This window comes from Stegostoma tigrinum, chromosome X (genome assembly GCF_030684315.1).
Source record: "Stegostoma tigrinum isolate sSteTig4 chromosome X, sSteTig4.hap1, whole genome shotgun sequence".
NCBI classification, from domain to species: Eukaryota; Metazoa; Chordata; class Chondrichthyes; order Orectolobiformes; family Stegostomatidae; genus Stegostoma; species Stegostoma tigrinum.
In genome coordinates, this window is record NC_081404.1 from 18,127,899 (window position 1) to 18,149,658 (window position 21,760).

General features: G+C 41.6%; 1 protein-coding gene and 1 long non-coding RNA gene across 3 annotated transcripts in view; one reads left to right on the forward strand and one right to left on the reverse strand.

Annotated features, from left to right (window-relative positions):
* The window catches only part of LOC125448276 (uncharacterized), a 143,976-nt gene that overhangs the window by 113,162 nt on the left and 9,054 nt on the right, over positions 1–21,760 (reverse strand). The window contains exons 2-4 of the long non-coding RNA XR_009443518.1: positions 17,859–18,153; positions 16,100–16,203; positions 15,821–15,970 (exon numbers count right to left, since the gene is read on the reverse strand). This is a non-coding gene — a long non-coding RNA (uncharacterized LOC125448276). The remainder of the gene's footprint in view (positions 1–15,820; positions 15,971–16,099; positions 16,204–17,858; positions 18,154–21,760) is intronic.
* Positions 5,053–20,439, forward strand: LOC125448271 (25-hydroxyvitamin D-1 alpha hydroxylase, mitochondrial). 2 transcript variants are annotated; one of them, XM_048523443.2, is made up of 10 exons: positions 5,053–5,182; positions 5,270–5,420; positions 7,624–7,814; positions 10,918–11,114; positions 13,833–14,033; positions 15,325–15,488; positions 15,906–16,072; positions 16,669–16,750; positions 18,008–18,205; positions 18,600–20,439. In XM_048523443.2, the coding sequence occupies exons 2-10, from the start codon at positions 5,283–5,285 to the stop codon at positions 18,711–18,713; spliced, it is 1,452 nt and encodes a 483-aa protein (XP_048379400.1). In that variant the 5' UTR covers positions 5,053–5,182; positions 5,270–5,282; the 3' UTR covers positions 18,714–20,439. The 2 variants fall into 2 exon arrangements, with proteins under 2 accessions (XP_048379400.1, XP_048379399.1); XM_048523442.2 differs by lacking the exon at positions 5,053–5,182 and having other exon boundaries at positions 5,212–5,420.

Genomic DNA, 21,760 nt, shown 5'->3' on the forward strand with positions numbered 1-21,760 from the left:
ATCACGTCCTTGGGACCTGGGTTCGAATCCTGTTGTGGCAGATGGTGGAATTTGAATCTGGTGCATGTCTGGAATTAAGAATCTAATGATGACTGTGAATCCCATTGCTGATTGTTGGGGGTAAAAAAAAATTGGTTTGCTAATGTCCTTTTGGGAAGGAAACTGCCACCTTTACCTGGTCTGACCTACATGTAACACCAGACCCACAGCAAATTGGTTGACTCTTGGTCCCAAGATAACAAAATAAAACGTATCTGCAAATATAAATCCACTGCATAGATTCACATATGTGTGTGTGTGAGAGAGAGAGAGAGAGTGTGAGAGAGTGTCAGCGCGTGAGGGTGGAGAGCAATAAATGCTGCCTAGCCAGTGATGCCCCTCATCCTGTGAATAAATAAAAAAAATCAATGCCACATTTGACTGAATGTGGCATCAAGGATCTGTAACAAAACTAGAGTTGATGGGAATCGGGGGCAAACTCTTCAATGGTTGGAATCATATCTAGCACAAAGGAAGATGGTTGTGGTTATTGGAGGTCAGCCATCTCAGTTCCAGGATATCTCTGCAGGAGTTCCGCAGGGTAGTGTCCAATGCTTGACCAGCTGCTTCATCAAGACCGCCTCTCCATCATAAGGTCAGAAGTGGGGATGTTTGCCAATGATTGTGCAATGGTCCACACCATTGACAACTCCTTAGATACTGAAGTAGTCCATATTCAAAGCCAGCAAGGCCTAGGCTTCAGCTCTCAAGCAACAAGTAACATGCATGTGCCAGGCAATTACCGTCTCCAACAAAAATCTAGCAATCACCCCAAGACATTCCTAACATGCCACTGCTGAATTCTCTCACTAACATCATTTTTGGCAGACAGGAACAATCCCTCTCAGTGGGGGAACATTTCAGCAGTCAAGGATGTTGGGGCTCAGATCTTTAGGTAAACGTCCTCCAAGGCGGATTTTGGGATACACAACAATGCAGAATCGCTGAGCAGAAACTGATAGCCAGGTTCTGTACCCATGAGGACGGCCTCAACTGGGATCTTGGGTTCATGTCACACTACAGGTGACCCCACTGCACTATTTTTTTTCTTTCTTTCTCTCTCTCTCTTCCCCACCTCCCACACACAAAAATACTCTCTCTCTACCCCCACCAAACATACACACACGCGCACACACACACTCTTTCTCTCTCTCCCCCCTCACTCGCTGACACTCTCTCACACTCTCTCTCTCTCACACACATGCACACACATATGTGAATCTATGCAGTGAATTTATATTTGCAGATACGTTTTATTTTGTTCAAAAAGCATACAATTTATAGGAAGTCAGTCAATATGGTGCTTTATAAATTCCCACTTTAGAAATAAAACCAGTCTGAATCCAAATTAAAACACAAAATGATTGTAAACAAGGTCTCACATCTAACATAGGAGATAACAAGGTGTCGAGCTGGACGAACACAGCAGGCCAAGCAGCATCCCAGGAGCAGGAAGGCTGATGTTTCGGGCCTAGACCCTTCTCCAGCATCTGCAGTTACTACTGTCTCCTCACACCGAACATGCAGTGTCTGAACTAAAATGTCACATCTTCTTTACACTGATTAAAACTTTCAGTTCTCTCAGGACCGTGACTTGAAAGGAATTCAGGTATTTACATATACATATTACTCAATTAAAAACTAATGGATTGAAGATTTAACAGCATCTTAGGTTTGTTTAGTATATCCTCCCAATGGTGTGAACCTTTGATCTTTTATTTTTAAATTCTGTGTCTGATACTACCTCTCTCACTAATACCTGAAGAAGGACTGAGGATCCAAAAGTTTGTGTTTTGAATAAATCTGTTGGACCATAACCTGGTGTTGTGTGATTTCTGACATTGCGTGATTTCTGACCTTGTCCAGCCCTGTCCAACACTGGCACCTCCACATCCTCAACCTGGGGGTTACTACTGACCAGAAACTGGACTAGACTAGCCATATGAGTACTGTGGCTATGGGCACAGGTCAGAAGATAGAAATCCTGTAGTGAGTAATGCACCTCTTGACTCCCCACCAAAGCCTGTGCACCAACTACAAGGCACAAGTCAGGAATACAATGGAGTATAAAAACTGACAGAACTGCAGATGCTGGAAATCAGAAACACTGTAGAGAGAAAACTCAGTTCTGAGGAAGGGTCACTGGACCCAAAATATTTCTCTCCACAGAAACTGCCAGACCTAAGCTTTTCCAACAATTTCTGTTATTGTTTATGATGGAATATACCCTATTTGCCTGGATGAGTGCAGCTTCAACAACACCGAAGCTCAACACCTTCCAGAACATAGCAGCAGTGTGTACCATTTACAGGATTCATTGCAGAAATTCACCAAGGCTCCTTAGCACCTTCCAAACCTATGACTTCTACCATTTAGAAGGAAAAGGGCAGTGTCGTTATGGAAACACTACCACCTACACCACCCTGACTTGAAAATATATCGCTGTTCCCCCAATACTCAAAATCCTGGAACACCTTCCGTAACAGCATTGTGGGTGCATTTAGACCAAATGGACTGCAGCAGTTCAAGAAGGCAGTTCACCACCCCTACTCAAGTGTAGCGAGGGAAGCCATAAATGCTAACCCAACCAGCAATGCCCACATCTGATTTCTTTCCAAAAAACCAAGTGTGAATGTTCTGTTCCATCTCTAATGCCTTCACATTCTTACGGCAATTAATAATTACATCTTTACTCTTCAAAGGAAGAACATTCACTGTGAGTACGTGAAATAGATTTCACACATCAGTGCTGGGACTGTATTTCTATTCTTGCAGTTTTTGAAAAAAATCTGTCTTCAATATGGGATTCATAGGAAGTAACATAAGCCTCGAATTGGAACTGTGGCTCAGGAGGTAACAGACTCATCTCTGAATTAGAGAGTCATGGATTCAGGTTCTACTCAGCTGGCTTTGGGATGAAGTGTTAAACCAAGGCCCTGTCTGCCCTTTTAGGTGGATGTAAAAGATCTGATGGTGCTGTAACCAGAATCATTGAAAATAGATTTTCCAGTCATTATTGATATTCATTGGAGCTTGTTGTGGACGTTGGTCACTTTTCCTGCATGACAATAGTGACTACACTTCATAAGTATTTCATTGGTTCTAAAATGCTTTGGAATGTCCTGGGCTGTTAAAGATGTGACAAAAATGCAGGTGTCTGGTATAATGTTTCCACATAGTATAGGAACGTTTGATAAATGCTTCCTTTTTCACTGTCCCTGGCTTCCCATTGTTGAAACTGGCCATGAGTTATCCCTTTCCAAGCTAGCCTTTCTTTTATATCTGTATGTGAAACAACAATTCCATTAGAACAGAATCCCTGCAATGCGGAAACAGGCCATTCAGCCAATGAGTCTACACCACCCCTCCGAACAGCATCCCACCCAGACCCACCCCATCCCTAAATCCCTGCATTTCCCATGGCTAACCTACCTTGCCTACGCATCCCTGTACACTATGGGCAATTTAGAGTGGTCAATCCACCTAACCATTACCTTAAAGGTGCCACTCGGCCCGAAACGTCAGCTTTTGTGCTTCTGAGATGCTGCTTGGCCTGCTGTGTTCATCCAGCTTCACACTTTGTTATCTCACATAAATAGAAGTTGTTTTATTTCCACAGATTCCATTTGAACTTTGTGAATGTGCTCTAGTTCAGCTAAATATCGCGGATTGAGAAAACGGAAAGATTTTGGCAATTATTTTGCACAGAATTTAACCTCTCTTGTAGCCAACACCACACCACCCTACCCGCCGAGAATGAACTCTGGACTGGCCACTTTGAAGATGAGGGATAATTTGGTAAATGAAAACATAGATATCATACTTTACTGATTTGGAAATCGGGTAGAGGGTGAAAGGATTCTGTTGAAATCTGTGTACTACTTCCATGGAGAATAATTCCACTGCATGTTGCAAGACCCTATGCAATCGAATGAATTCAAGTTGTAGTTTTCCATTTGTCGCATTTCCCGAGTATTGCTATTACTTCTGTGCACCTTGTCTAACTGAACACTGAATCACCTACAGCAAACCACTCCAGGATGTAAAAGTCCAAAACACTGATAGATAAGATGGTCACTCGGACATACACTCTATATTGACGTTTTTGAAGTGTCTAAATGCCCTTCACATTTTCCCTGATGATCCAGCTCACTTTTTTTCCTTATCTGCCTTCTGATCGATTGCCGATATTCTACTTTCCGGTTTCTTGACATTCGTCCAACTTCTTTCGCCCATGCTACTTTCTGCCTTTACAGTCACTCATATGATTGAACTCTACACTTAGTCGCCTATAGCTTCAAACAAGGAAAGAAAGGCTATGTCCCCATCAGAGATGAGCGAGCATCTGGCCAAATATTAGATCTGCCAGTCTGGAACTGTGCTGGAGGGATTTCCCTGTTTGACACATTCACTTCTCAATTCAGTTGCTCCGGTGATGGGAGATGATCAACGCTTGGTCATGTTACTAAGTTACAATGTCTGGTGAAGTCGAAAACCCTCAGTGTAACTGGGATTAAGTCCCATCGTCTACACCTTTTTAAAAAATTTAACTGGCTATAAGTATAATACATACCTATCTAGCTTCACTCCTGGACATGCGATGTACAGAGGGTCAAGCAGCGTAACATCGCCTTACAGCGAGTTCTGCTTGTTGCTTTTCCAACTCTGAAAGAAACGCACACTTTCGATTCACAAATTAAGTTTATTTTTACCTGATTTCTCTTTCCACAACCTCACCGTCCTCCTCCCATAACTTGTGAAAACTCCTTTCGGGTGCTATTTGTTTTTCAAGTTAGGAAATCTTTTATTTTTAATTTTTTTAAAAAAACCTAAAACGTACACATTTCATGTTTTCTGTTTCCTCAGTTGTTTTGTATACATTTCCTTGATCCCAATCGCTTTGCACAGCGCTCTCAATCACTACTTCACCCTGAAATTGCTGTTGGGATTGTCTCTTTAAATAGCTGGCAAATGCCTCAGCTCAACAGAAACTTGTTTGTCACTCCTGAATGGTTGAAGGGGTCATTTATTTCCATCTCGAATCCCGACTGGTCACCTACGCTGTCAGTCAAGGCCGTTTCCTTGCCACCAAACTTGGTTGAGCGGTCAGTGCTGCAGCGGTATAAAGACTATGTGAATGAAGGTGAGGAGGATTGCATTGCTTAATTTACAGAACGATTACAATGTCCTTCGTCCTAAAGATAGTCAACCGATTCCCTGTCTGTTGCAGGTACGTTACAGAAATGGTGAAATCTGCCTTGTCCAAGAAGCAAGAGGCCAAGAGCTTGAGAACTATGTCTGAGATGCCGGGTCCTAGCGCTCTACGATTTGCACATGATTTGTTCTTCAAGAAAGGGCTGGCCAGGTTACATGAGATGCAGGTAAGGACAAGGTAACTCTGCAACAAGTCATATTTAAATCTGGAATCTGATCGTAGTGCCAGCATTGAATAGTCGTACTACCAAGATTGGAATTTAATAGAATCGTAGAATCTCTGCAATGTCCAAGTAACCCAGTTGGCCCATTGAATCCACACCAACCCTCTGAAGAACATCTCACCCGCACCCACTCACCCCTACCCTATCCCCATAACCCTGCATTTGCCATGGCTAATCCATTTAGCCTGCGCATCCCTGGACACTACGAAAATTTAGTACAGCCAATCCACTTAACCTGCACGTTTGAATGGAAAGATACTATGAAGGATGAGAATTCTTGTATATGATTCTCTCTTTAAAAGTTGAAAAGGCAGAAATTTAATGTTAGTAATCAGTGCATATTAAAAAAGTTTTTCTTCATTAATGTCTGCTATTTTAATGATGGTGCAATCGTTGAAGGAAAATGTATTTGAATATCAATCATTTTCAGTCTATTGTCACTAACTTTCCAAAAAAATTCAAAAAAGTAACTGAATTTAAATGTAATTCTGCACATAATTTCACTATCTTCTGAATGATATCTCAGTTGTGGCTTAAGTTTCCAGATGATAGAGCTACATAATGCAACAGAGTAGCGATCTACCGCTGTTGGCAGTTATCTAAGCCTACTACGGGGCCTCAGCCTTGTCTGACCAACTTTGCACAATTCTGCCCTCAGTTTCCCCCACCAGTCTCAGCATTTAAAAGATCATCCTCCACCATTTCCACCACCTCCAACAGGATGCCACTGCCAAACACATCTTGCCCTCCCTTGTCAGCATTCACTCCTGTCACTCCGAACATCTCCTCACCATCAGCACCATCGTCTCTGACCCACTCACAGCGCCTTCCACACAATCATAGAAGGTGTAACACTTCTCCATTCACCAACTCCCTTCTCCCTGTCCAAGACCCAATCGCACCTTCCAAGTAAAACAGCAGTTTATGTGTACTTCTTTCAATCTAGTCTATTGCATTTGCTGCTCACAATGCAATCTCCTCTACATTAGTGAGACCAATTGCAGACTAGTGACTGCTTTGTGAAACTCTCTACTCGATGTGTAATGACCCTGACCTGCCAGTCATCTGCCATTTCAATATACCATTTTGTTCTCATGTTAACATTTCCACCTTGGGCCTGCCAACATGTTTCAGTGAAGTCCAATGCCAGCTGGATGAATAGCACTTCACTTTCCATGCAGGCACTTCACTGTCTTCAGTACTCAAACCAAGTTCAAGAACTTGAACATGAACATGTCCTCCACTTTGATTACACCCACTTCTCCCAAACAAGTGTCTTGTTTGCATGGATTTGCTCTCAAAAATAGCTAATCTATTTTCTGCAATTAGTACCTACCATTAATATCTATTCCTCACCTGTATCCCTCCTCTACTCCTATTAACACTTCATTTGCCTCTTGCTCTGGCCACTCTCAACATTTGCTTCACTTGCTTCTCCTCCTCTTTCCTCAACAGCATAAAAAGTAACACAATTTTCCAGTTCCTTTCAGTTCCAGAAAGGAGTCGTATCGTATCATACCCAAAGTATTAACTTTACTTCTCTCTCCTCAGATGCTGCCAGACCTGCTGGGTTTCTCCAGCATAGAAGACATAGAGTTGCACGGAAACAGACCCTCAATCCGACTCATCCACATCAACCAGATATCCCAAATTCATCTAGTCCAATTTGCCAGCATTTGAACCATATTTCTCTAAACCTTTCCAATGCATGCACCCATCCAGATGCCTGTTAAATGCTGTAACTGTACCAGCCCCCACCACTTTCTCTGGCAGCTCATTCCATACACACACCACCCTCTGTGTGAAAAAGTTGCCCCTCAGGTCCCTTTTAACTCTTTCCCCTCTCACCTTAAACCTAGTTCTGGACTCCTCCCACCCTGGGAAAGTGACCTTGGCTATTCACCCTATCCATGCCCCTCAGGATTTTATAAACCTCTATAAGGTCACCCCTCAGCCTCTGATGGTCCAAGGGAAAACCTCTGTTTATATTTTAGATCTCCAGCATCCACAGTACTTTGCTTTTAAAAATGTTAATGTTTGACAACTCCATCAACACCCCTTGACCTGTGACTCTCATTGAACTGGAATCTGAAGGGCTAAAGGATTGTACTGCCAATGTCTTCACTGCTTTGTTTTTGCTTGTTAGCTGGAGGGGAAGGCAAAGTATGGTCCTGTGTGGAAGGCACGTTTTGGGCCTATCTTGACAGTACACGTGGCAGATCCATCATTAATCGAACAAGTCTTGCGGCAGGAAGGGACACTTCCAATCCGTTCTGATTTATCATCTTGGAAAGATTACAGACAATATAGAGGGCATGCTTATGGACTCCTCACAGCGTGAGTACAACCAAATCAGCTCTGAAGTTACAGCAGATGTAAAAGAAATGAGTGTTTGTATGTTATCATGTGAAACAGCCCCCAAGTGCAACTGATAGCTGGAGAATGTGACTTTTCATCTGCTTGGATGAGACATTAAATAGAACAATAAAAACTAGTATTTATATAGTGGTTTGATTCAATATCTCAGGTTGCTTCACAGAAGTATGTTTCATTGGTTCAGATTTCCTGGCACAATTTGAAGAACACGGAATTTTCATGGTATCCTGGCCAACATTCCTTATTGAACAGACATCACTGCTTATCCTTCCATGTTGTGGGGTCTTGCTGTACATAAGTGTCTGCCACACTGACCTACAGGATAGTTTCAATAGTATGAAGGCAAATGATGGTAGGAAGACATCGCTCGCCATTGATCAAAGCTGATTGACCTAAGCACAGGAACATGAGGAGGTTAACTAGCCCCTTAAGTTTTGACTGTAAAACATTGACAGTGCAACAGCTATGGAAATAATGACCTCTTGATCAATTGAAACCAAGGTTTACTAGCTTCCAGAGATAATGGGAACTGCAGATGCTGGAAAATCCAAGATAACAAAGTGTGAAGCTGGATGAACACAGCAGGCCAGGCAGCATCTCAGGAGCACAAAAGCTGACGTTTCGGGCCTAGACCCTTCATCAGAGACCTCTCTGATGAAGGGTCTAGGCCCGAAACGTCAGCTTTTGTGCTCCTGAGATGCTGCTTGGCCTGCTGTGTTCATCCAGCTTCACACTTTGTTTACTAGCTTCCACTAGCTTCTACGGTACTTCCTCCTTGGGAAAAGGAATACTGCATTGATAAGTTAACACGGGGTGACAGTAATCACATAGGGTCACTACTATCTGCTGATTCTTGGCCATTCCTGGAGGTTTTTAACATTTCCATGGATCTGTTGCCAGCCCCATGACCCAGAGACAGTTGGTGATTTTCTTTTTTTTAGATTTCTTAGTCATGATTAATTTGTGTGTTGCTTTCAGTCCTTTGTCAAAAGCTTTACAGTGAAAACAAAAGCACAATGGGTGCAGTAATAAGCAAAAAGAAGAAATGACTCGTATGCCTGCTGGTTCTGCCCCTCAGTTGATAGCCTGAAGGCTGAATAATAAGGCTTCTGAACTGAGCTCTGCCCTTAAAGCAGAGTTCGAAAATACAGGTTCCACTCTCCTCAACAGAAAATCAGCAAAAACTTTACAAAAAAATTAATCACAGGATGTGAGTATTGCTGGTTGGGACATTCATGGCTCATTACTAATTGCTTTGGAGAACATGACAGTGAGCTGCCTTATTGAACTGTTGCAGTTCATGGCATGTAGGGACACCCACAATACTGTTAGAAGGAGTTCCAGGATTTTAACCCAGAAACACTGAAGAAATAGTGAAATATTTCCATGTCAGAATGATGTGTGGCACTAGGAGGGGAATTTGCAGGCGTTGGTGTTCCCATGCACCTGCTGCATTTATCTTCAATTGTGGAGGTACGAGTTTGGGAAGTGCTGTCAAAAACAGCCTTGGTGGGTTGCAGCAGTGCATCTTATAGATGATACACACTGCTGCCACTGAGTGTCAGTGATGGAGGGACTGAATGTTTGTGGATGTGGTGCCAATCAAGGGGGCTGTTTTGTCACATATCATGCTTCTTGCGAGTGCTGTTGGAGCTGTGCCCATCCAGACAAGTGGGAAGTATTCTATCACATTCAAGACTTGTGCCTTATAGATGGTGGACAGGCTTTTGGGGAGTCAGGTCGTGAAAGACTGTTTGTAGAAAAGAGAGAAAAAAAGTGATAAAAAAAGCCACCACCTGTAGTAGAGACCAGACTAGGGACCATAAATATAAGATAGTCATGAATAAACTTTAAGGGAATCCAGCAGAATGTCTTTACCCAGAGAGTTGTCGGAATCTCAAAATTACTGCCATAAGAAATAGTTGAGCTGAATTGTATAGCTGTATTAAGGTGAAGATGGCTAAATGTATAAGGGAGAAAGGACTAGAGGATGTGCAAGTTTTACATCAGTATTTTACGTTGGCATCGAACATGGTTCTACTGCTCTCATTACCAATTGAATGATAGGTTAATATCAAAGACTTTTTGTCCCCACAGAGGATGTTAGTTGTACAGATCTTTTCTAATCACCTGTTCAGAGGTATTATTACACACCTTTTCAGCAGGTGTGATGAACCCAGAACTCCTGGTCCAGAGGTAGGGACACTACCACTACACCACAAGAGCCCTGTGTTAGTTGTACATTGAATGCTTTACAATGAGAGGTGGACAGTGCAGGATAAATTGCCAATTTGCCACCTCATTCTTCCAACAGGGAGCTGTGCTCAAAGTGGGAAGAGACCAGAGAATTGATACCACCTCTTACTGACTCATCTCCAATGCCTGTTCCCTTTGCATGTAGCCCTGCATCAGTTAATTTGCCTTTGGATGAGACATGAAACCAAAATCCCACTGATGCCCTCAGGAGGATAAAAAATAACCCCACAGCCCCCATTTTGAAGGACAGCAGGGGAATGCTCCTTGGAATCCTAGCCAATACCTATCCTTCAACCAACATCACTAAATCAGATGATTTGATCATTGTCACAGTGCCGTTTGTGGAAGTTACCTGGATGCAAATTAGTTTTGAGAGGTCTTCCATCACAACAGTGACTTCAAAAATACTTAACTGACTGTAAAGCACTTTGGCATGTCTGGAAATTGTGAAAGGCATTGTAAAAAAATTGCAAGTTCTTTTTCCTTCCTATTCTAATGCCACTTTAAAGTGAATTCGATAAGTATTTAAAAGGAATAATATAAAAAGAATGCAGTGGAAGAGCAGGGGAAAAGGAATTAGATTAGATTAGGCTCATTTGAAAAGTTAGCATCAGCACAGGTGGAATGAGTCAAATGGCCTCTCTTCTGTTGACCCAACTATATCAAACTGTCAGTGATCTCTTACCTCATAAACGATAGTGATGGTTAATGTATATAAAGATACCTTGTGACCTTCTGACCTTGTAAGCAGTAAGCTGTTTGGCCATTGCTGTTAGTTCTGCTGTGTTAAGGGCTTTCTTTCTTGCAGAGAAGGAGAGGAGTGGCAGAGGCTCCGCAGCATGCTCAGCAAACACATGCTGAAACCAAAGGAAGTGGAAGCATACGGTGGTGTCCTCAATGAAGTTGTGACTGACCTGATCCACAGGCTCCGGCACCAACAAACCAAGAATGACCAGGTCTTGGTGAAGGATCTGGCAGAAGAGTTTTATAAGTTTGGATTAGAAGGTAAGGGCCACTTATAGAAAGAGGGGAAAGGACAGAGAATGTAATTCATAGAATCCCAACAGTGTGGGAGCAGGCCATTCAGTCCATCAAGTCCACACCAACCCTCTGAAGAGCATCCCATCCAGACCCACTTTCCTACCTTACATATCCCATGGCTGATCCACCTACCCTGCACATCTCTGGACCAATGGACAATTTAGCATCGCCAGTCCACCTAACCTGCACATTTTTGGACTGCTGGATTAAACCGGAGCACTCAGAGGAAGCCCATGCAAACATGGGGAAAATGTGCAAACTACACACAGTTGCCTAAGGCAAGAATCTAATCTGAATCCCTGGCGCTGTGAGGCAGCACTGCTAACCACCGAGCTACCATGCTGTTCAATCCTCTCAATAGATCCTTATTGTCCTTTTACACCCATTCAACATGGCTCTGTTAATCCACTCAAGAATAAATCTGGACAGGGTATTAAATCAGCAATGCACCCAATCCTGTGGGCTTTACACCAGGTGTTAGGATATCATTTTTTCCGACAGAAACACCTGTTCATCTGATAATAATCAGATTTCCTGGTCAATGACCCACATCTTGTGAATTTTTGGAAAAATTGAAATTAAAAGTGAAAATTGATGACTGCTATCCAGTCACACCTCTTGTACCTGAAGGAACATTACTGAAACTGATGATCTGGTCATTACCATGTAAAATATTTTAAAGCAAGTACAAAGGCAGGGAATGATGAAAAGCAGATGGAAAGGGAAAAAAAAGGAAGGTTTACGATAGCATGGAAGGCCAAGGCATTGAATGACAAGGGACAATGGTGAAAGGTAAAATGGGGTGATAGTGGACCAAGTAAATTGACAAAAGATTGGATTGGAGATTATATAAATTACATCAACAGAATCACCAACAGCACTGAACAAACAGAGGCAGAGGTGATGATCTGAAATTGTTGAACTTAATAATAAGTCCCAAAAGCATGAAAGTGCCAGAGAGATGAAAAGGCAGAGGTTAAAAATGTACAGCAAAGAGAACTGGCAGCATTAAAAGATATGCCGTATATATATAGACGTGAAGTGTATAGTGAATAAAGCCAATGCGCTGAGAGCACAGATAATATATCATACAATCTGATTTAAAAGAGACAAGGCTGCTCAACATCCCTGGATAGTTTTCAGGCAGGATAAAGAGGAGGACACAAAAGGTGGAACAAGGAGGATTGATGAGGGCAGTGTGGTGGATGTTGTCTGTATGGATTTTAGTAAGGCATTTGACAAGGTCCCACATTGCTGTCAGAGAAATTAAAGCCCATCGGATTCAGGGAATGTGGCAAAGTTGGCTCAATGACAGGAAACAATGACACGGTCAACAGATATTTTTTCAATGGAAAGTGTTTTGCAGTGGTGGTCCACAGGGATCAGTGCTGGGTCCCTTGCTGTTTGTGATGTGTGTTAATGATTAAAACTTAAATTTGGGAGGCATGATTGGGAAATTTGTAGACAACATATGTTGGCTGGGTAGTTGACAGTAATAGAGGGGATCACTGTTGACTGCAGGAAGATATCAATTATTGAGCGTGAGGAAAAGTGACAAATGGTATTCTATCCAGAGAAGTGTGAGGTAATGCATTAGGGGAGGATATACAAATGAAAGGAATACATAATAAATAGCAGGGTTTTGAGAAGGCTAAGGGAAGTGAGACACCTTGGAGTGCATGCTCAGACATCTCTGAACGAGGCAGGACAGGTAGATAAAGTGGTAAAGAATGTATGGGGGTGCTTTCCTGCATTGAGTGAACTACTGATTACAAGGGGGAGGGAATGCAATGCTGGACTATTATAAAACACTGTTTAGGCCACAGCTAGAGTTCTGTGTACAATTTTCGACACTGTATTACAGGAAGATCATAATTGCTCTGGAGTGTGTGCAGAGAAGATTTACAAGAATGTTGCCTGATCTTGAAAATTGCAGGTATGAAGAAAGATTAGATAGGCTAGATTTGTTTTTCTTGGAACAGTGCGGGCTGAGAAGTGGCTTTAATTAAAGTGCACAAAATAAAGAGGGTCTTGGATAGAGCAGACAGGGAAGATCTGTTTCTCCAAGTAGAGAGGTCAATTGCCATGGAGGGCAGATTTAAGGCAATTGGTAAAAGAATTAGTGGGACATGAGGAAGAACATTTTCACCCAGCGAGTGATCAGTGTCTGGAATTCGCCGCCCAGTCTGGCAGAAACTCAATTAAATTCAGGTCATTTAAAAGGAACGTGGGTCTGTAACTAACAAGGCTAAAGACCAGGGGCTGAAAAGTGGAATTAGAATGAGCAGCTAGTTTATTTAGCTGACATAGATGCTGGGCTGAATAGCCTCTTTCTGTGCTACAACATTGCTATGGTTCTTCAATTCACTGGAACAGTGCAGGAGGACAAGGACAGGGAGGTCAGTGTGGGTGTGGCATAAAGTATTAACTTGATAAAATGAAGAGTTGGCCTGTGGACCCAAGAATTAACAGGCTTAAGCAGAAGGGAACAGCTCAGGGAGTTCACATTCCTGAAAGTGAAACAAAATCCAAAAGCCTTCTGAGAGCTGTGGCTCCATTCAGGTTCCAGGACTAACAGAATAATGTTTTAAACCAATCAGCCCCAAATAATATTGAGATTACTAAGCTAGTTTTTAAACTTTCAAAGCAGTAATCTCTGTTCACCTCTGCTAATTTTTCCAGGTATCTCTTCGGTGCTCTTTGAGACACGGATTGGCTGCCTCAAGTCTGATGTTCCCAAGGAAACAGAAGATTTTATCCAGTCCATTAACACCATGTTTCAAATGACACTCATCACCATGGCAATGCCGAAGTTTCTGCACAAAATCTACCCAAAACCTTGGTGCAAATTTATTGCCTGCTGGGATTACATGTTTTCTTTTGGTAATTTGAGATGTTTGTCGAAATGGCAGTGGAGTTGGTACACAGTTCAATGCTATGGACTGAGGAAGCAGACAAGGATGTAGGAGGGATGTTGATCATGTTGCACCACAAACAGCAGACTGTGAAATTAATTCACGTTAAATTGGGTCAGTATTTGAAAAGAGAGAAAAGAATACAGTGAAAGGGTAAGGAAACTGCCAGTTTTAAAGCTACACCATTTGGCATTCAGTGCCCAACTAAAAGTAAAAACTTACCCCGGTGTCTGTGTCCTGTTTTATACATCTAAATGTCTGCACTTCCAGCCTGGCAGGTTCCCAGAGTTGAGGGTGATGGTGCCCTTTGCAGTGCTGGCAGACAGGTGCTCACAGTGGAAGCAGCATGTGGTCTGTGACATAGCTCAGTGATCACTACCATTTGTTTAAAAGAAAAAGTCTCTGCAAACACTGTCTCCAAGGTATCTGGAAGTAGAAAGTCTCGGAGTGTGTCATTGTGGTGCAGATTGCTGGGAATCTCTAGTGCTGCTCAATCAGCAGAACCTCTCAATTACTTTTCCTCCTCCAGTGAATTTGAATACAGTATGAAAGCTATAATTACCTCTTTACAACTGGGAGTGGGAAGGGGTCTGTTAGCTCAGTCAGTTATAGCACAGTGCAAAATAACACTAAGAGCACGGATTCAATCCGTGTATCACCTGAGAGAGTTCTTGAAGCCTGCTTTGTTTCCTTAACCTGGAGTGATATTCTTGGCACAAACTTTGATTTACCAAACCTTGGACAATGAAGATGCTACATAGACAGAGAGAAAAAAAAGGGCAAGCAAGTTGTCAGGAGTTCCATGGAAAGGCACAAGGGAAAATCATTAAGCAGAATAATAAACATACAATGTTGCACTCGAGGAGAAGATCACAAAAACTCAGTGTTTTAAACTCATCTCCCTCTCCCAAGATTTGTTACCAATCACCTGAAATCTTTAGCAGCAACAAAAAAAACAAACAAAATCTGGTACTATTATGCTGGTGCTGAGTTCCTGGGTACTGTTATTCCCTCAATGAGATGAGAAAGTCCTTTATTTTTTCAGGTTTGAAAATAACACCACTGTGCTATACCGAAATCAAACATTTTCTCTTGACGGGTTTATGTACAACTCCACTTAGAACATTAGATTGTGCCAGGAGCAGTGTTGTCTTGCTCCAGGTTGCTATTCCAACAGAGATTCACTGGTCAGTGCAAACTAGATAAAGTGCTGTTCTCCATAGCATTATCCTTGAACCCATGTTGCAACTATTTTTCAGCTAAAGGACACATAGACCGAAGAATGGCTGAAATTCAACAGAAAGTAGCTAGAAAGGAGCCAATCGAGGGGAAATACCTGACTTACTTTCTGTCATCGCAGAATCTCCCCATGAAAACTATTTATGGCAATGTCACAGAGTTGTTACTCGCTGGTGTAGACACAGTAAGTGCTTGTCAATATTAGTTCTTGTGGTGTTCAAACTCTGTAAAACTCATCGGGGTAATTCTGTCAGAGCTCACTGGGTGAAAACCTGCTGGATTGGATGGAATGCTCAATGTCCACCCTAACAAATATTATTGTCTGTCAATGTCAGAGTTGGCAGGTTATTCCACTACAGAAGCATCACACCCAAATCCAGTCCTGTCTTCTGCCAATCATAGTGACTGGGCCAGGGGGCATCGGTAAATAGTTTCTCATGTAAGTTTAAGGATATTTAGCACATTTGTAACACTAGTTGAGAACTAAAAGCAGAAACTGAGAGCTGACTTTCTTACCTGTATCACTCATTGCTACACTAGGTGGTTCGCCTTCCTTTCAGCACCAGTATCACATTGCTCCCTTTCTCTCTGTTTCCTATAGATTTCCAGCACGATGTCGTGGACATTATATGAGTTGTCCAGGCACTCAGACATTCAGGCAGCCCTCTACCGAGAAATCAAAGCAATAGTTGGAGACAAACAAATCCCCTCAGCCACTGATGTGGCAAAGATGTCCCTCATGAAAGCTGTTGTGAAGGAAGTACTGAGGTGAGGTTAAAGAATAAGTGTTGTTACCTTGTTAACGTGGGTGTCCCTTTGATATGTTTCATCTTCTGTCCAGCATCTCTGTTGTTGCACCCAAGAATTTGTGTCTGCAAGACGCAAGTACAAATTCTGACCTGAAAACCAAATGCAAACTTGTTTATTTTCCCTCAATGAAGGAACAGCAACTTATCAAAAAAATTAACAGAGGTCAGCACCCAATTGGAAAAATGAAAGATCTGAAAGTTCATTTACCTTTCATCTGTAGAGAATGAGCATGAATTTGTTGGGAGTTTTCTAGAAATGTTACTACTTTTTGCCAAGGCTGGTATGCAAAGTGAGCAAATGGCAGTCGGGGCAGTGTTCTGAGATTGGAGCAGAGGTACATCAATGGTGCAGATTAAAGGGAATTGTTCTCCAAGTGGGCAGTGCCAGATGCCAACCCTGGTCAAAAGCAGACAAAGTATTCAACTCTCAAGTGCAGATGTCCATCATCAGAAGACAACACACTGATGAGAGAAATGGCCAATGACCTGAGGAGTACATGAGGGAATTCTGACTAAACCATGCATGTAATGTACCATTTTTTTACCTTTTCTTAGGCTTTATCCTGTAATCCCAGGAAATGCTCGTGTGATTCCAGATAAAGATATCCAAATTGGAGAATACATCATTCCCCAAAAAGTAAGCAGCATAGAGGTTTGTAAGATTTTTGCTTAAATCTAGAGGGTATGGGGAGTCCCTGTCTGCCAAAGCCCTAAGCTCTGGAATTTCCTCCCTAAATTTCCCTCCCTCTCCCTAAAGGATTCCCTATTGGATTTATTAGTGATTAGATTACATTTTACACCCACCTTGATTTGGACTTCCCCAAACAAGTGTAAACATTTCAGTATGTACCCTACTAATCGCTTTCATAGTCTTAAATGTAATAATTGTTTACTTACCAAATCCCTTTAAGATCTCTACTACATACATAAAACAGTGCAGTAAATCTTTACTTAATGTTGTTGTATCATTCCTAAGAATTGCAACAACTTTAAGCGAATCAGGTTTTCCCATTAAAACCAATGTAAAAGCTGTAGTTAAGTCCTACAGAACGTTTCTCTTCAGAAAAAAAACAAACTGTTGAAATAAATTCTTAAATTCCTAAATTTGTAAATGAAATAACTTTGTAAAAAATATCTAAAGTACAAAAAAACTAATTCTTTCTACATGACCCCCCCATTGCAAATTTACCCAACAGCCTCTGCTGCTCATTGCTTCTCTCTCCCACCTACCGACCTTCCTGATCGCTGCTTCCATCTCCTGAACCCTTGCTGTGAGTAAGGGCCTAAGATAGGGATGTAGAGATGAAGAAAGGGAATGAGAGGGGCTGTGAGCAGGAGAGAGATGAGATGTGGAAGAGAGCCAGGTAGTAGGAGAGCTTGCTCCAAAACGGCACTGATCACATTATGCAATATTACATTTGTTCTATGAGGTGGAGGTGCTTGTGTTGGACTGGGGTGGACAAGGTTGGTGGCCTTTCTGACATTTATCCTAGTGTAAAATAACACTGAAGCAGTAGTCTTGATATTAAGCACACTCATTATAACTGTGAGATGAAAGCAGAGCAACACAATGATGCAGCTTAAAATGAGGACTGGCTGTATAAAATAGCAAATGAAATGAGATTTCACAAGTAATTCTTACATTGGGCAGCAAATTCAACCATAACCAACACCTTTAGGTGGCAGGTTAATTTTTAAAAATTCTTCCACAAGATCCAACAAAGCGCTTTGTTCTTTTCACTGACCTTGAAGATGTGAACTACCACCTGTGTCTGTTTGAGGTACACTGCATGGAAATACTGCTGCACCCTCATGGTGTCCATGTGTTTTGATAGCTGATCATTGTTCTGATGGTGCCTCAATAATTCTGAATGGTCTTCAATCTTCTAAACAGACTCTGATTACGCTGTGTCACTATGCAACCTCACGAGATAAGGAAGTCTTCCCCAATCCTGACTGCTTTCAGCCCAAACGATGGCTTCACAAGGATCAGAGTTTTCATCCCTATGCATCCATCCCATTTGGATTTGGCAAGAGGAGCTGCATTGGAAGAAGAATTGCAGAGTTAGAGATCTACCTAGCACTGTCTCGAGTAAGTTGGGGAATTTAGACTGTGCTGGGCACAATAGAAAATAGGTTTATTGTTTCATGGCCATGATATTTAATATTTTTACGTGAAATGGTTATAGCAGTAACTGACTCAGTAGTATGTGTAAGATTTGCATTAGCTTCTGACTTGTTAAATCATTTCTAGATGATGGTTTTATCAATAACTAGGAATAGGAGGAGGTCATTCAGCTCCTTCAGCCTGCTCCACAACTCAGCTAGATGATGGCTGATCTGGACCGACTCAACTTGATTTACTTGCCTTTGCTCCATATCCCTTGCTTACCTGCTGAAAGATTCATCAATCTCAGTCTTGACATCTCCAATTATCTGCCAGCATTCGCAATATTTCATGATGGTGCATTTTGTTTTTTTTTCAGATTCTAATCCACTTTGAGGTGAGACCAGAGTTTAAGGGAGGCATCGTTAAGCCAATGACTCGAACTCTGCTGGTGCCAGAGCAGGAAATCAATCTACAATTTATTGACAGATGACCATGTCCACAGGACTCTTTCACAGTTAAAACTAAGAAAAAGAAACTTGCCAAATCAGGTTATATCATTTAGCCAATTTGATGGGGAATCATGAGTGGGCCATTGTCAGCCCAGTGCTGAATCCACAAATATGACCAGTGCAGCCCAAAGGCTGAGGCCACAAGGTCTAAATGCTCGTGGTAATTGGAGAAAAGACTGTATATCACATATACATTATAACCTTACCATGTCTTCGAAAAATTTCAAGATGTTTCACAATCAACTAAGTTGAAATCTGCGGACCATTTCATTTGGAAGTCATCTTTGGAAAGTGAAAACTCTCTCAAACTGCAAAAATATGGGACAATATTTATTGACTAAGCTAGGAAGGGCAGACCAGGTTGAAAAGATTTTAGTCCACCTTAATTTAGTTTTTATTACTGGGTTACAATGCTGAGGGCATGGATGCATTGGCAAGGGGATATACTGATTTTTGTTTAATAAGGTCCTCTGGCTAGATGGTGTGGCCCCCATTTTCAGGGTGGTTGTACAAATAATTTAACTTGCACTGAACATATTACACAAACTGTTGCAAATTATTGAGATAAAATAATGAAAAAATTAATCACACCATATTCCTGGTAAATAGAACAAGTTGAATTCAGGAATTTATTAATGGTCGAGGTGGTGACCTTGAGAGAGCAGTGCTGGTAGATTATGGTTGCCAGAAATTTATTTGAAAACAGGAAGGTGAATAACACCATAATATCTGTTGGGTACAAATAGTTCTTTTTATAGACGTTGCAAAAGTGATTTGTTAGAGCACTTCAACCAGTGACTGAAACATAGTCCAACAGACAACAACACTACACTCCTTCCTGAAATACGCCATCACCACCATGTCACCTGGTGTAATGATCACTGATCAATTCTATTCAAATCTGGGCAATGATCTTCCTTTAATTTCAAGTCTTAGTTTTGTCTTCTTTGAAAGGGAATTTTGACAATTTATCCTCATTTTGTATCTGAGACACTAGTATCAGTAGATATGGTTGTTTTGTGTGCATTTGTTTGACTTTCAGTGTAAATGTGTGCAATGATTTGAAATTCTTTTAGGCATATGTACATTGTATTGATAATTTAAAATATTTCGTAATTTTGATTTTTGAAGTCTGTTTAGAATGAGATTATCCAGTTATACACTACAGATCAGACTGGGCAAAGATGGCAGATTCCAATCAACCCTCACACACTCGGGGGAATTGGTGGTATAGTGGTAAAGTCACCAGACTAGTAACCCAGAACCCAAGCATGTTTCCAGGAAATGGGTTCAAATCACCTCAGGGCAGATGGTGAAATTTGAATGCAATAAAAATCTGGAATTAGAAGCTAATGGTGACCAGGTAACCATTGTCAATTGTTATAAAAAACTCCTCTGATTCAAAATATCTTTTTAGGGAAGGAAATGTATTGTTTTGGCCTACGTGTGATTCCAGACACACAGCAATGTTGGTGACTCTTAACAACCCCCTGGGCAATTAGGGATGGGTAATAAATGCTGTCCTAGCCAGCAATGCTCACATCCCACGAATGAACTAAAAACCACAAGCACAGACCGTAGTGAATTAAACAGGCTGGCTGTTTTGTAAGTCATTGAAACTAACTTTTTATCCCAGACCTATTATCCCAGGCCACTGTGCTACTGTCTCCATGTTTTAAAAAAAGCACTAATCATTTGCAAATAAAACAGTTCAAAACAAGATTTAAGAACCGTAAAAATGAAATGCTCATTTTTAGAGGTGCTAAGGTAAGCTTTTAAATATTAGTAATGGCAGACTTGCTGATATCAGATGTACAGGGTAAGACTCTCAAAACTAGTTACATTTCATTCCTCTTTATGGACTGAATACAAGAGACTTTTATTTATTACACTCAGCAGACATGTTTTTGCTGTCCAACAGCAATTTCTGTCAGACAGTGGCCTGAGTTTGGAGTCTTCACTGATAATGTTAAGGGGCATTTCAATCAGTTTTTGCTGACCTACTTCTTGCTCCTGGTCACTATTCATCCATCCCTGCTGGATACTGGGTGTGAAGTAGGAAAGGAGCCAGGAGGGTTCCAAAGAAGAGTCATTGGAGTTGAAACATTAATTTTGTTTCCCTCTCCACAGATGCTGCTAGACCTGCTGAGTTTCTCCAGCACTTGTTTTTATTCCAGATCTCCAGCATCTGCAGTACTTTTGCTTTCATTCAGGAGAACATCTACCTACAGCCCTCCACTGATGAATTCCTGCCAACATTTACTTTGGCATCGTGCAGAGGTAACTTGTGCCTGTCAAATTAAGTAACACATTTATAGGCTACCATTAATAACTTCAGGATGTACCAAAATGAGATATAGCCAATGCTGAGTTCTTTGTTTGAAACGTAGTCACTGTTGTAATCTAGAAGATGTCACAGATAATTATTTGCACAGCAAACTCTCACAAACAATGAAGAGAAAATGACTTGTGGTTGAGGGATAAATATTGACCAGGACACTGGGGGAGCCACCCCTGCACTTCTTTAAATAGTGTCTATTGGGTCTTTTGTATTCAACTTGCAACTGATGTGAAACTGAACTGGACTAGCCAAATAAAATACCATCGCTTCAAGAGCAGGTCAAAGGCAAGGAATACAGCAGTTAATAACTCAACTTGTGACTCCCCAGTCTTGTCCACCATCAACAAGGCACAAGTCAGGGATGTGATGGAATACTCCCCACTTGCCTGGGTGGTTGCAGTTCCAACAACACTCAAGAAGCTCAACACCATCCGACAAAGCAGCCCACCTGATTGGCACCATAGCCACAAACACTTACTCCCTCCAGAATTGATGGATAGTAGCAGGAGTGTGTGGCATTTATAAGATGCAGTGCAGAAATTTACCAAGACTCCTCAGGCAGCATCTTCCAAACCCACAACCACTGCCATCCAGAAGGACACATAGGAACACCACTTCCAAGCCACTTACCATCCTGACTTGGAAATATATCGCCATTCCCTAAATGTTCTCAGGTCAAAATCCTAG

Excerpts from the sequence above, each read along its gene's own strand:
- LOC125448271 (XM_048523442.2), top strand. The coding sequence starts at position 5,223 with ATGTCCTTCGTCCTAAAGATAGTCAACCGATTCCCTGTCTGTTGCAGG. Across the intron at positions 14,034-15,324 it reads GGATTACATGTTTTCTTTTG|CTAAAGGACACATAGACCGA; the intron begins GTAATTTGAGAT and ends ACTATTTTTCAG. Across the intron at positions 16,751-18,007 it reads AATACATCATTCCCCAAAAA|ACTCTGATTACGCTGTGTCA; the intron begins GTAAGCAGCATA and ends TCTTCTAAACAG.